General features: G+C 41.4%; 1 protein-coding gene across 10 annotated transcripts in view; it reads right to left on the reverse strand.

The window, feature by feature from the left end:
* LOC138114722 (uncharacterized) overlaps positions 1–14881 on the reverse strand; it is a 136821-nt gene that overhangs the window by 40699 nt on the left and 81241 nt on the right. For 8 of the 10 annotated variants that reach the window (XR_011152764.1, XR_011152762.1, XR_011152763.1 and 5 more), the window contains exon 3: positions 4213–4345. Coding sequence is in view for 6 of the 10 variants with exons in the window: in XM_069024508.1 (XP_068880609.1) it covers positions 4213–4345 (133 nt within the window). In the remaining 4 variants the exon portion in view is untranslated. Of the gene's footprint in view, positions 1–2412; positions 2565–3022; positions 3037–3106; positions 3780–4212; positions 4346–14881 lie in introns of those variants that run through there. The other 2 variants (XM_069024513.1, XR_011152765.1) reach the window with 2 other exon arrangements.

Here is a 14881-nt window from a genome sequence, read left to right on the forward strand (position 1 = left end):
ACCCTCAAACCAATTAAACTTGTGACAACTGCTGGTTTCCCTCTCTTTCCTAGCAAAGTGCGGGCTGCAGAAACGCAACCAACTGGAACTGAGCCCCCAGGGGCAGCAGCAGCAAAGAGCAAGGATCTGGGTCATGTTCTCAGCTGTGTAACTGGATCTCTCTGGCAAGAACAGACAAGTGCATCCCAGAGCTGGGACACTTCTTTGCTGTCTGCCACAGGAGAAGCGTGGCACACAAGCTGCTCAGCCAGCACAAGCTCCCAGGATGAAAAGGGGATGTGCACTCCTGCATCACATTAAAGGGCTTGTTGGAGAGGAAAGTGAGCAAGAACAACCATAGAGACCAGACTCAAATTTTCAAAGATATTCTGTTAATTTTTTTTGTAAGGAGGAACTAATTTCTGATGTGATACTTTGGCTAAAAATGCACAGGCGGCCACACAACTGAAAACTGAAAGCCAAGTGTGCTTTTTAGAGCTTTTTGGTTTCACACACACACGCACACACATTTCTAATGTATGAAACCATTCCCACCTCCTTCCTCCAGTGTACTCCCTCATCCATTCACAGGGTTCCTACTTGCAGAAAAGGCAAATGGCTAATGATGAATTTGCCAACACAACAGCAATTGGGCACGTTCCCCCGAACGCACCCAGCAGTACTCAAACCCAACTCATTGTCCTGTGCCGAAGGAAGATTTTCCCGTGATATGAGGCGAGGAGGGCAGAAGGGGGCATCAGTGAAACGGCGAGCGACAGAGACAGCGCGGAGAGGAGGGATTGCCTGAGCCGAGCATCGGGGCAAGGTGAGAGCGAGGCGGTTCCGCAGGAGCCTGAGAGCATTCCCGGAACTTCCCAAGGAACTTCCAGTCCATAAAAAAACGGGAAAGCGCCAAGAAAATGCTTAGCAAAAGTATAGCAGTTTCTCTCCTGAACAGGACAAGGATCTAGAAAAAACTGTTAGCATGCAACAGAAGGAAGTAATACGCTCGTAATGCTTAGAAAGATTTGGCATGGCTGTATATGTGCATATATGAATGTAGCCAGTGATTTGGGAAAAAGTGTGTGTTATTTTCCCTAATCTTATACACCAGGAAAAAAGTATTTTAAATTTCTAGTTAAAAAAGAAATTATTATTTAAAGATCTAGTCTTTCAAGGGTAAGACAAGAAATTTGAGAAGTGTAAAATATTGATCCTAGCAGATATCAATTCATAAGAAGTTCTGGCTTTGTTAGATAGGAGAGAGGACACTCACACTGATGGGTGTCCACTTGCATGTGCACACATTAAAAATAACATCATTATAAACAATCCAGTGGTGCTTTTGAATGCATTATTTCAAAGTCTCCAAAGCCACTTTCAACATTTCTTAAACATAGCAGGGAAAACACTAAGTCAAAGAAAATCTTTGATACTGTTACATTTCCAGCTCTTGGTGTGGAGCACTGTAGTAAGGGAATGTTTTCAAAGATCAGCATTTGCAAACATTTGTTGTCCTTTTTGCCTCAGGTACTGCTGGGCACCACGACCTGGCCCGGAAGTGCTGACCATGCACTCCTTGCCTTTGCTCTTTGAAGTCCCTTGCTCAGTATCTTTTTTGAAATTTTGGAGTATATCAGATCTGCGTAAGGAAATAACCCTCCTCTGCTGCTTGCCCTCTCCTCAAGCACTTCCAGTGCTTCCTTCAAATAAGAAAATTCAATAAGAAAATTGTGCAAGGTAACTCTGAGCAGGACAGCAGCACATGACCCCCAGGCTCCTGCTGCTCCTGGCTGAGTGGCAATGGTACCTCAGCAGGGTGCTGGTACTGGAATCGGAGATCCCTCTCTGTTAAAGCAATTCCAGCCTACGCCCCCACCTCCTCATCAACTTTTCTTTTATATGCCCTAGTTTGGCTCCTCCTTTATGCTGTCCACATTGAAAAGCCATATGAGAGCCACACCAGTCACCAGGTCTGCTCTGCAGGCACATATTCCCTGCTCTAAAGAAGTTTTCCACCTGCAGCCTCAGGTTGCATCTCTTCACATCCCCCAGCTTTAACATGAGCAAAATACAACCCTTACCCCAACCCAGGAGTCAGCTCAGGGGTACCTGTGTGTCACTAACTCAGGCACAAAGGAAACAGGAGAGATTTCTCTTTTTCTCTTTAGCCCTAATCTGTTTATTAACTTGGTATTACTGCAGAGCTACAGGTATCTTCAGAGGTGAAGCTTTTAAGAGGTTGGGTAGTACTTTAGGATATAAAATCACAATAGTTTTAGTAAAAGGTGTGTGTCCCTCAGGCTTCCACAGTCTGAAAGTCTACTCCTGCTTAAAATGTCACATTTTCCCTTTAAAGGAAAGAGGAAAAAAATGTTTGCCCTTCACAATCCTTAGATATTTTTACTGATCTTTTGTTGACCATTTTGTGAACTCAGAAGTCTGATGTCAGTTACTCTATAGAAAGGATACAGGCTGTTCTGCCATATCTGGAATTATTTTTAAACACTTCCCCCTCACAAACTAAATCCTTGGAGGCTTTAGGGGGAAGGCAGCCCACTGGGTTTATACTGAGAAGAGAATATCTTACAAGAATTTAGTTCAGGAAAAAATAAGGAAAGTGTGGTGAAAAAACACAGCTTATACAAACTCGTGGTGGAGGTATTTTGACACTGTCATGAGATAAAATCAACAACTTATTCCTGGATACAAAAGCTCAGGTCAGACATTTCAATCAATGGGCACGTGTGTATATTTGTGTCCCAGGCAAACCACTGGCAGATTGATATATCCTCATTATTATGAATAATAATGTCTCTGATGAAGTTTCCACAGCTATTTGAAATAACCACTCCAACCTCTGCCAGCAGAAGTTTCACCCCAAAAGTTTTTCTTTGCTTTGAAATTCCAGACAGAGCATCTCAGGAAGAAAACAAAACAAAAACAAGCAAACAAATCTTCCCCTGCTTGAGTAGCTCAGCCATAACAAATAACAGAAGAGAAAATTTACTGGAATGACGGGGGAAAAAATCATAAAGGATACAAAAACTGTAGCTTCTGAACAGAATATACATGGAAGCATATAAAACCAACAGAAACAGGCTCGGTAAGATTTAATTTTAATTGAAAAACATTAATATTTTAGCTCCTTTCCCTCTCAGCTTGCAGATTTTAATTTCAAATATTTTTCAGCCTCTTGCATTGAGATGAGAGGTGACCACACATCTGTCTATGGGAGCTACTGGGAAAAACAGCTGAAACTGAGCAGAATTTATGATCACTGATAACAATACCAGAAACAACAAAATAATAATGCTGTCCTTTAACTCACTTTCAATGGAGCTATAAGAAAACATAATGACAAACCAAACTACCCTGTACTTGCAGCTGTACTCTCAATGGAAGGTTGCAGATATTTATTTGTAAGGAGGTGTTAGATATTCTCTCCCTTGTCTCCTCTGCAGCTCTCCCGAGGGGCACAGTTGGAGCAGTGAGCTGGAATCAGTTGTTACAGCGCTGATGGCCAAGCAGGGTTCCTGCAGTACCCATGTGCACCCTATGCCCTCTTTTCCAACAGAGCACTCCTACTGCCAGCTCACTGCAGCTACCACTGCAAGGATTGCCTCAGAGTTCCAGTCTTACTAAAGAATACCAGTCTGAACTCTACTAAAAACTAATTTTTTCTTTGTTTTTGCAATTTCTGGTATTTTTGAGAAAGTCTCTGTTCTTGGAGCCTCAGAAGACTCAATTTCTGTGTTGCAAACAATCAATTATTTCACTTAAAGGTGAGGTTCTTGGCTCTTGTTAGAAGCAGAAAATGAAAAAAAAACCCAGTAAAATATATTGCACTGATATGCATTTTAGGTGAATGTTATGATTTTGGGGACTTTTAAAAAACTGGTGGGTAATTACAGAAGAGAAATGCAGATGTACAAGACTACAAGAATAAATATACCTATGCTGGAAAGAAGAAAGAGAGCAAAATGTAACAATATATGCTACACCTCTGGCCTACCAAATTTCTTTCAGATTTTAAAGAACACAAATTTGTAATCCTTCAGTGCTGTCAAGTAACCAGTTAGCAAAATTAAAATAGAACCCAAGTGTTCTGTGCTGCCCACTGCAGCACAAAGAAGTTTACTCCTAGTAGAGACAAAGTTGCACATTCATGATTTTAATCAAGTCATCTGAAATCTGTTAAAGACCTCAATAAAACCAAACTCATCACTGTACCTGACAGGGGCCCTGGGTCACTGGAATCAGGCCATCTACCAGATGTCACATCTTGCAGAACTTTGTCATATCCTTCCTCAGGACCCTTCTGAAATGTGCTTTCCGAGAGGTTTCTCAGCAGTGCGGAGGATGTCTGCTCCAGAAACAAACACACACTTCTTTCAGAAAACAAATGCCAGGCCTTTAGCAAATGATTTGTCTTCAGTTATTGAATAATACTATTTATGTACTTGGAAGCACAGCAGAGTTTATATTTCTTTCCCTTAACAGCACAGATTTAGTCAGTACCACTTTTAATATGAAATCCTATCTAGAGAGTATTTTTTTAAATACACTACACTTTCTGTGCAGCTCTTCAGTAGGACTGTTAAAGTATTAAAAGCTTTTAATTTACCATGGGCTTTTGACAAAATTTATGTTTCCCATTCATCCACTCAAATCAATAAAATGAAGTTTTTACACAACTTTAAACAAGTATACACATTCTTTAGTGAACTCATAAGCGTATTTCAAATTTACTGGTATTGAGAACAAGACCTGAAAAACAACTCTGGAGATAAACACACCAAAAGCATTACTAAAATATATGTAACAGTCTTGTGCATTTTAGCTATGTCCAGAGCAGAATCTGGACTGTCTGCCCCCACTCTCCAGGGTGTGTGGATGCAGACACTTTGCTCCAGTCAGTGCCAGAGTGAAGCGCAGGGCAGGTAGGTGGAGGGGCTGCCCAGCTGCTGGCAGTGAGCATGAGGAAGTTATGCAGATTTTCACTGCCTGAAACTTAACTGGGGCATGCACTGCTCAGTCCCTGGCACTCACAAATGGAGTGAATTTCTTGGCATTCATCTTGGTGTCTTGAGGATTAAAAGGAATAAAGGCCTTGTATTCACAGACCAAAGTAATAAAGTATTGATACTAAATGGTGTAAGACAAGAAAAAGGGACATAAGTCTCCATTATATTTTTTGTATACATTGCAAAATGGGCTTTGCTTGAGCTTAGTGTGTCATTAAGTGTCTGTGAGGCTCCAAATGGCCCCGAGGTTCTGATGCAGTCCCTCTGCACAGAAGTAATTCCACAGTCACAACCTGGAAAGCATGTCCATTACATTAACGTGCAACTGCAAGAGAACACTCAGCTTGTTTATCCTTTAGAATAATTGATAGCTTTTAGGGGTCCAGCTGAGATGAAGGTGAAATCCATGGGGATATGATCAGTTGGGTTAGATCTCCACTGTCCGAGGAACATGAGTAAGGACGCTGGGGCTGGGGGTCTGGCCCACTGAACTGTCTTCTCTTTTTAGTTTAGGAATTGTACAGGGACTAACTAGAACAGGAAACTTGTCCCTCCCCCCATGATTATGAAATGATTTCCTGTCAGTCCTTAGAATAAGCAACTCATTGCTCAAAGCCTTAAGAAGTTGTGAGTGGCTCACACCCAGACTGGGAACAACAGGAAGGGAAGGATAAGCAGAGCTAATTGGCCTTTTTACACTTTACAGGGTAGCTGGCACATTGTAGATAAGCTTTCTTCACCAGTGATACCCCATCAGTCCCTTCCCCTCTTTCAGTTTGCTTTGCCTTTAAACATGACCGTGTCAGATGTGATCCTGGCCAACACCCACGGGTGACTTCATGACCTTCTCTGCATACCAGCACTCAGAGAAGACACATTTTAATCTGCTCACTCCACCATTTCCCATGCACAATAGAAATAAGCCATTTTTCCAGTGGCCTCCTTCACATAATTTAAAAAACCAGACCAGCACAAGTAAGATCACCTAACATGGATTTCTCAAAAGACACACTTCTCAAAGTGATCTTTCTAAAACTATGTCAAGTGTTTATATACTTGTGCTGAAACAAGTACCACCAGCAGTTTGGTAAGACAATCCCACAGACCAACAGTTTGTGGTCTAGATGCCAGAGAAGCTGGTACCATATGTTAGGTCCCAGTCAGGGTATGTCCTTACAGCCTCGAAGCTCAGGCACATTTTTTCTGGAGTTGGCCCTAAATGATCCTTCAAAGAATTAAGGACAGTCCTTTGACCACAACTGCACAGCATGTATTCCTTTCTGTTTCCAAGTTCTGCTGCCAACATGAAAGCATAAAAAAGTGCGTAAATTATATTAACACATATCTGACTTACTAATAAATCTGCATGTTTAGTATGCTAGACAACACCCACTTTAAAAAAAACCTCACTTTTATCCAATTCTAGGAATTACTTGCAGCAAGTCAATGAGCATCATTACAGGGACTTAGGCCTCGAGTAACATTTCCAGACCTCCAAATATCCTCAGTGTTCAACACTGAATCACCCCATTGGTGTTCATGCTCTGTGAAATGCCAAGCCCAGCACAGGACACACCATGCCTGATGCTTGCCAACACTGCTGGGGTAAGGTGGCTATTCCCCAGGGCTCACCAATAATCCCCTGATGTTCCAGTGGGGCCCAGGCCTTTCTTTCCAGCAGCAGGATCGAGTCAAGGCATGCTCACTGGGACGTAGGAGCTGTGGTACCTGATTCTCAGTTAGTCACTGACCACTGCTTGTTCACACAACACGTTGCTGCTTGTCAGGGTGCTACCTCACACTCTTGACCAGAATCCTGTCATCTGCAGATTTAAACCACACTCTTTCATCTTCCAGCTGTGTTTTTGATGGATGAACCATAGCCAGAATCTCTGAAATCCCACCCAATATATCCATCCACCCATTTGAAGGTCAGCTGCTGATAACTGCTTGAACAGCTTTCCACTGTGCTTCTCACACACGTGCTTTGGCAGTTCCATAAAGACCTGAATTTTCTAGACTTTCTAGCCTAGAAAAACGCTGAGTATATTAAAAAAAATAAAATAAAAAAATTACCATTTTTCTCTATGAAGTTGGCCTCTTACTTTTTCTTGTGGAAGAAACAAGGCCAGCCTGGGCAGCAAAATTGAAGACCTGGTTGCAACCCATACTCTTTCCACCACTTTTACTTGGATTGAGCATTTATGCTTCCTGTTCTGCATGTCATTTAGAGCCAAAGCTGATGGTACGTCCTGGAAACACATACTCTTGGAGATGATGAAAACACTGCCATCATTTATGGCAAATAAAAAGATCTCAGTAGAATTTTTAAAACTCCGCCATTACTTTTACATGCAGACTATAAAAATAAAAATGAACACACTGGTTTTTTTTTTTTTTACCTTTGACACATCCCATTTCTATCTCTTGTTATTTTAAAAACATATTTGTTGTCCACCCTGACGAAACACTCTGTGCAATGTGTACTTCTGGAAGAAAGAGGGGGAAAAAAAAAAAAGAAAAATCCCCATTTTTCTATTGACAATCAAACTTTTCAAGTAAAATGGTCCAATGGTTATACTTCATCTAACAGTTAAAGATGTTTCATTCTGCATAAAAGACAGGCACTTTTTTTGGTCTCCTAAAATATGTTTCTAATTTAAGTTTGAAAAAATATTTCCATTGTGCCATATATGCGGTAACTCAAAACCAAAATGAAAGGATTAAAATCAGGGCTGCACAGAATGGTTTAAATTAAATTCAGGTAGTGGGGAAGACTGCCGTATCTGGCAAGCTCCCACTCACTGATCTTTCTGGCCAAGAGGCAAGATGAAGCATAACAACCCTTACCTGCCAAGTCTACAGCAATTTTGAGGGTTTTATTCATCTCTTAAAATAAAATGTTAATGCTCTTGGAAACTTGCCTTGCCATAGAGTAGATCTCACCTGTCTTTTCCTTATCCTCACACAAATGTACCATAGTACGCTTCAGTAATGACTGAAAATGTTTTCAATCTTTTTTTTCCTTTTTCTGAATACACAGTATTTAAACTTATTGCCTATTGCACCTCAATGGAAGATGTGACTAAATCCTACAGCTGTTTTGAAAATCTCAGCTAATATGGTTACAAACAGTTTGTAGGGAACTGATATCTGGGCTGTGGAATGTCCTCTTCTGTCCCTCTTTCACACCTATAAAACTTTTGCAGTCCTCCCATAGTCTTCTTGATTAAATCTGCCCCTTGCCAAGTGGTTCTGCTTATGATAAATCAGTTGGCACTATTTATGATCCATATTATTACTACAGCCACAATGAAATGAGCCCCAAAGCTTCCCCAAATACAGCTATGTCCCCCAATAGGTTACTCTTGGCTAAGCAAAGGAAGGATAAGCAGAGCTCTGCCTTTCAGAAAAGGCAGCAAAGTTGAAGAATAAAAGTTTTCATAGGCTTCTTAGGAGATTACTCAAAACAGTAATATTAAATTATTTTTACAATCATTAGGGAAGAAATGAAAATACGTAAATAATACATAGATCTCTCTGGAGCTTTCTCCCAGTCTTGTATGAGGTTTAAAGGCTTTCAGATAGCACCAGTAACAAAACAATTTAGTAACAGCCTGGCCTACTAAGGCGACAGTTAATCTGTACAGACCATCTACCTTCAGGGAATTCTTTATTCCAAGCCAGGGAGTTCCCAAACTTCTTTCTACCACATGTACAACCATCAGTAACTGCAAACACCTTCACTGGCAGCCATCAGTCCTGTTTGTTGGCCGAGCTCTGTGCCATTTTGAAGTGGTTTATGCCCCTCCCAGCAGTACATTCATCACGTTGCCTAAGCTGTTGCCTTCTACAGCCACATCTATAAATCATTGTTTGCTGGAAAACCCAAAAATTTGCAGCAATGGCACACCAAGTCACAGATATGTCTGATTTGAGAAACTGCCTCCAAACCCAGTGTTTTAACAGTATTTTTCATCTCCTTGGAGAGGATTTTTTAGGATACCTTGACTTGGAAATTTTGACAACTTTGTCAAAAAATGAAGTTTCTCATCTTTCTTTTTGGGACCAAGGGCATCATAACACATCAAAACCAAAAGAAACATTTTATTACATATCAAAATCATGTCTTAGGAAGAGCTGCGAGTTCTGAGCACCTTGGGGTGGACTGACAGCAAGTAATGAAACTACTCCTCACACTATGGGTTCTGCAAAACAGAAATTAAAGGAGAAAAAAAAAGTCATAGAATCATTTGGGCTGGAAAAAACATTAAAGATCATCAAGTCCATTTTGTTCTTCATAATTTGTCAGGAAAAAAAGAAAGGCATGACTAAGCATGGTTGTAATAAAGGCTGTTTTTGTTAATAATTTCTTCTTTCTTGAACCACATTTCATGAAATGTGTTAGTAATTCTTGGAAACGAACACACACCACTTGCCACTGAAAGGAAAGGAGGCAAGGATGCCCGAGGGAAAGAGGTGGTACCCAGCTTGCCCTTCTGCAGGCTGCTCTCAGGTTGATGACATCCAAAGTGTGCAGAGCTCCCTGCTGAGGTCCTGCAAAGTCGTATCTGCCCGATTCATGCTCTGCAGAACTTAGGAGTTAATGCAAAACTTGGCAGCTCTGATCAGGGCTGGGAGACCAGGGAAAGAAAACTGCACTGTCAAACAGGAGGTAACTTTTCAGTTCTGCTTAAACTCATGTCCCAAGTGACTTATTTCATGATGATTTCAACTGCCACATCAATGACCTCTGTGTTCAGAATATGTTTCCAGTACTGGCACATGCAGAAAGTTTTCTTCTTAAATTACAGAGAGTTCAAATAAGTATAATCCTAAACGGGATCTCAACTTCAGAACAGAACCAGAGTCACTCGTGCCATTATCAGATCATCTTCTCAGACAACCCGAGGTCAGGCCAACCTAGGCAATTATTTATAGTCATTTTTGTGGAACTCATGGCATTCGAAAGCCTTGTGAAAGCTCATCAGGCTGCACAAACTCCAGAGATCATTTCTGTTCCTTCTCATTACACCAGCTTTTAGCAGTGAGGGGATTAGAAAAACTCTTTCTATTCTAGATGGCAATATTTGTCTTATTAAGGAAAACCAGTGTACCAGAGCCTACACTGAAGAGGAGATTGAGACTTATGCCTGAATTCTTGTAGCAAGGCTGATCTGTAACATGGGACATTTCAGGGAGAACAGCATCTCCACAGGGTCACAGCGTAGTCAGGGAACCCCTCTGCAGGGGCACAGGGTACAGCACAAAAATGGCACGGATGTGGCAAGGGTACACAACCCAGCTGCTTTCAGCTTGCCCACATTAATGCATTGGGAAAGCCTTGACAGTGACACTGACTTTCAATGTCATTCACAGCACAGCCAGGGCACTGCTGGAACACCATCACACAGAACTGGGTTCCTGCACGTGCCAGAACCTGACACTCAGGGTGCACAGACACAGCTGGATGTGCCTCTCTAAGGTCTGCTGAAAAGCTAGGACTTAGCACTGATGTTCTCTCCCTCAGCAATTCTCTTTTATTTTCCCAGACCTTGCTCTGGTTTGTGAGGAAACCCACGGAAATCAGATAAGGACAATCACAGTGCATTTGGGAAATCTATAGACCCCACCTCCCATTTACCAAAATATCACTAATTATTCTGAAACAAAGATACCAAAAGGCATCTATGGAAGCAAAAGATATCCTTCACATAAAACAGAGGCAAAAGCACTGCTGAACTCATTCCAAAAAAAATTTAGGGAATTTAAGCAATCTTCTCTTTTAGTAAGTACCATGAACTGGATGCAGTGTTTTTTTCCCTGCTGGCAAGAAAAAAATAAATTAAAAACTGAGCTGGCACCCCATGCTTCAGCAAGGAGAAACAGCCCTTTGACTCAAACCCTATTTTGACCATTTCAGCATGAAAGCTACAACTGGACAGAGCCCCATGGCCAGGCAGTGGCCATGCACCTGCTAAAGGAGTGCAGCAGGGGAGCATTGGCAGTACACAGTGGAAACTACAGGAGCAAAAGGAGCTGACCCTGCCCCATCTGCACCGGTATGTCCAACATCCATATTGGTTTGGAGTTGTCACAGGAAATATAAGTGCCATACTTTCCACATTCACTCACGTGTATATATATATATATTTACATAAGTCAGTGTGGAGAAGAGTTCTGTCCTATTTGGCAGCCACCTTTCTGCTCCCCTTATCCAGCTGCTGGGAGCCATCCTCCACTGCTGAATAGACTTCATTTTTCATTTCTATTCTCCCTTTTATCACTCTCTTCCCTGAAAACCATTCCCTTTATTCATGTGTGTGTGTGTGTTCATTCTGTCTGGCTACTGCTCTTAATTATTACATTGGTGCTGTGTAAAAGCAAAAATAATCAGCATGATCTCTTCACTCTCCTCTGCCCTGAATGTAGAGATATCTAATAATAACTTTTGTTTATACAGTGAAGCCTCTGTCAGTGGAGTTGCTGCTTTATCATTTTCATTTTGGGATATCTCTTAGAAACCAGTTGTTGCATTCCCTGCTCTAATGTTGTTTCGCTTGAGCATTTACCAATATGCTAAAAGAAAAATATGAAGTAGGACAGTGTGCATAGCTAAAACAACATGTGCAACATGGCAGGTTTACACTAGAATTCATTATAGAAGGAAAGAAGAAGTAGCAAAAAATTCTGCCTGAGCTGATTTATTATTGTTTTACCTTGCATGTGCACTGCCTTGACAAGCACAATGTATAAAACGGTGATGGCTGTTCTTGTCAAAGAGCATAAGAGGCTGGAGATATCACGGGCTGAAAACCATCTCCTAGTGCAGATGGTGTAGGAAGAGATTGATTTGCCCAAAGTACAGAGCACAATATACTCAGCTACTACTTAGAAATTGAAAAAAAAAACCCTTATCAAATATTCCCACCTATATATATCTATCTCTCAAATATTTTACTGGACCCAGAGAAATGTATTCATGCCCAGGGAGCATTTTCTATCTAACATTACCACTGATTTCAGCAGCATAATTTTCCCCATGGCAAAGCTTTCAATCTGCATCCCTCACCTAGATCTTCACCATCCTTCTGACAATTTCCCTTTATGCCCTGTATTTATTAGTGTTTAATTGGAAGTGTCATTTGGCCTACCATAGCAAAAGAGGTGTTCTTCTCCAGGGGCTGTCAGTTCTGTTCCTGGAGCAGGAAACAGCAGGGTTTTTTTCCCTGCTCAGGAGCAATGTCTGTGTTGGATTGTCACCACCTCCACAAGTGGTTCACTGAATCTGCACCTGTATGTCCTTGTACAACACCCAGTGCAAAATTCCCCTCAGGACACACAGTACCTCAGGGCATTGCTTCACTCTGCATCCTTATTCACCAGTCATTCCAGCACAGAAGGCATTGCCACAGCATTCTCAGGGGACATATGGACCTCTCTCTGCTAGTGACAATATGCCCTGAGATCACTTTCCACTGAGCTTCACCCTGCAGGGACAGCTGTTACTCCTCTTGGGTGGACAGCTCACATCAGTGTCTTGGAGTACAAGGTTTTAGTCTCCTCCAACGTGTGATCAACGCATCAATAGGTGAGGATTGGCAACAGAAAACTGACATGGGGCTTCCAAATAAATCCATACAGGGCTGTAGATACTAATAAAAATTGTCACCCTCTCAGGTGACAGGTAAACAGGTAGTGAGAAGTCAAATTCTGCATGTAGGAAAGGAATTGATCTATGAATTGTTGCTCGTACCTCTGAATACATCTACCTGCAGAGTTTACTTCTCCACAACATGACTGCACCAGCAGGTGGACTGGTGTATTACAATTGGGTTTTTTTAGGATCCCAAAAGAATGGTCACAGCTTCCCTTCTCTCTCTCTGGGACCGTGACCTGTGAAGCTGAACAAATTGACTAATAGGAAGCTGACCTCACAAACTTCCCTATGATCCACAAGCCAGTCTCAGGAAAGAAGATACTTGCTGGGGTATGTTCCTCACCCTAAGAAACAAAGGGAGTGAATACGTCTGCAGTGAGGTAGAAAACTGACTCCTCCACACACAGCTTAGGTTTTGAAGCCAAATGAAGAGGTCAAAGCCACATGGAAACGACCCATTTATAAACAAACACACATCAGAGAATGGTCTTCCCAGGGCTGGAGCCTGGGAAAACAGAAGGTAAGGGATAATTAGAAATTTGTGATGCAGCTCAACTTAACATAGAGGCAGACTTTCGGCTTGGGCTCAGCCAGGCAGTTGAGGGAAACTGAGAGAGATGGATACAGTGCCCCTTTCCTGCCACACACAGAATGTGCAGAGACTGCAGAGCTCTGCAGAGCTGCTGGCGCATCCCTTCCCTCAGTGGGTGAGGCAGGAGTTCAGAGCCCTTGCAGGAGTAACTTCTTTGAAAAATGCTGAAGCCATTGGGTATGTGCCTTTAAACCCAGCTGTCTGCTATTAGGATTTCATTACTGCACTCTGCTCGTGATTTTGGCAAGACTCTGTGACAATTAATATGAATTCTTCTGGGAGGGATGCAGCACATGACATCATATAGTAAATTTTCTGATATTAGAACCTTTCATTTGTGCCCTACTGTACTTGTTAGGGTAACAAATTCAAAATGAAAAATGTAATTACCCAACAGAGCTTTCAATTGTATCGTATATTAACTTCTAATACTCTAAGTATTCATTCTCAAATCCAAACCTGGCACAAAACACCTTGGAAGATGAAACTTGACAGATCTAATCAGGCACTAATCTGATTCTTTGACAGACACTGATTTAAGAGCATTTCATAATGGGAAATCTCAAGTAAGATAATAGCAACAGTTGAAGAACAATTACCCTTGTCTGTCTTAGTGCTGGACTCTGAAAACCCACATGCTGACAAATGCTCAGCAAAATGCACAACCAAACAAAACTCCTGGAACAAGCAGCATGTTGCAGATAAATATTTCTGTGAACAGATTTCTGAAAATATTAATAATATTGGGAAACAGTAGTTTTCAAATCTTAATTTGTGCTCAAAAGCCCCCTTGGATAAAATTACTGTAAGTTTACAGGTAAGTAGTTTAGACAAAGATTAATAACTTGTTTTTCAAGAATAATCACCAGATATCTAAAAGGGCAGGATAGGATAGAGTCTGTGACTTGATCAATGAAACAAAATTGAACACATCTAGTATTTCCAGATTTTTATGACAAACTCCACCTTAATCCTCTCTCTGCTCTATTAGTACAGTGGTTTACTTGACAGGAAAAATAAACTGGTTTTGTGTACTTCTAGCTTAAGTTACCAGGTTTTAGGACTTCACGTGCTTTTTTACCAGAAGACTCATCATAGCAGAAGATCTGAACAACCACAGGACAGGCCTCTCCACCAGTCTGAATCCCACTGGTATTAACTACGCCTTTTTTTGTGATCTCTGACTTCTGGTTAACTGAGTAAACAAGACTTCTCATGTCCAGTTTTTATTTCCTTCTCAGTCTTTATACTAGTTACTGTAGCTAGAGCAGGTCACAGTGGCAGACTCTTGTGCATTCACTAGCACAAGGAAAGTACAATGTTCATTCTGAAAGCTCTGACGCTATCCCATTACAAATACTAGCTTCCATTTTGAGATGCACTTTCCTCAGACACCATGCAAGAACACAACCCCACAGCATTCCAAAGATTTACTTTTCTAGGTAATTACAAGAGAATATTCAAAACTTCAAGAGAAAAGCTGGGCACTATTAGTATAAATTGTTCAACTCCAGTAATTTCAATAGCACGAAGACTGAGTACATCCTCAGACAGCCTAGAACAAATCTCTTACCAGAATCCTGATGCAATACTACTTTCTTTCCTAGGCAAACATACAAACTT

The sequence above is a fragment of the Aphelocoma coerulescens genome, chromosome 9 (genome assembly GCF_041296385.1).
Source record: "Aphelocoma coerulescens isolate FSJ_1873_10779 chromosome 9, UR_Acoe_1.0, whole genome shotgun sequence".
NCBI lineage: Eukaryota > Metazoa > Chordata > Aves > Passeriformes > Corvidae > Aphelocoma > Aphelocoma coerulescens.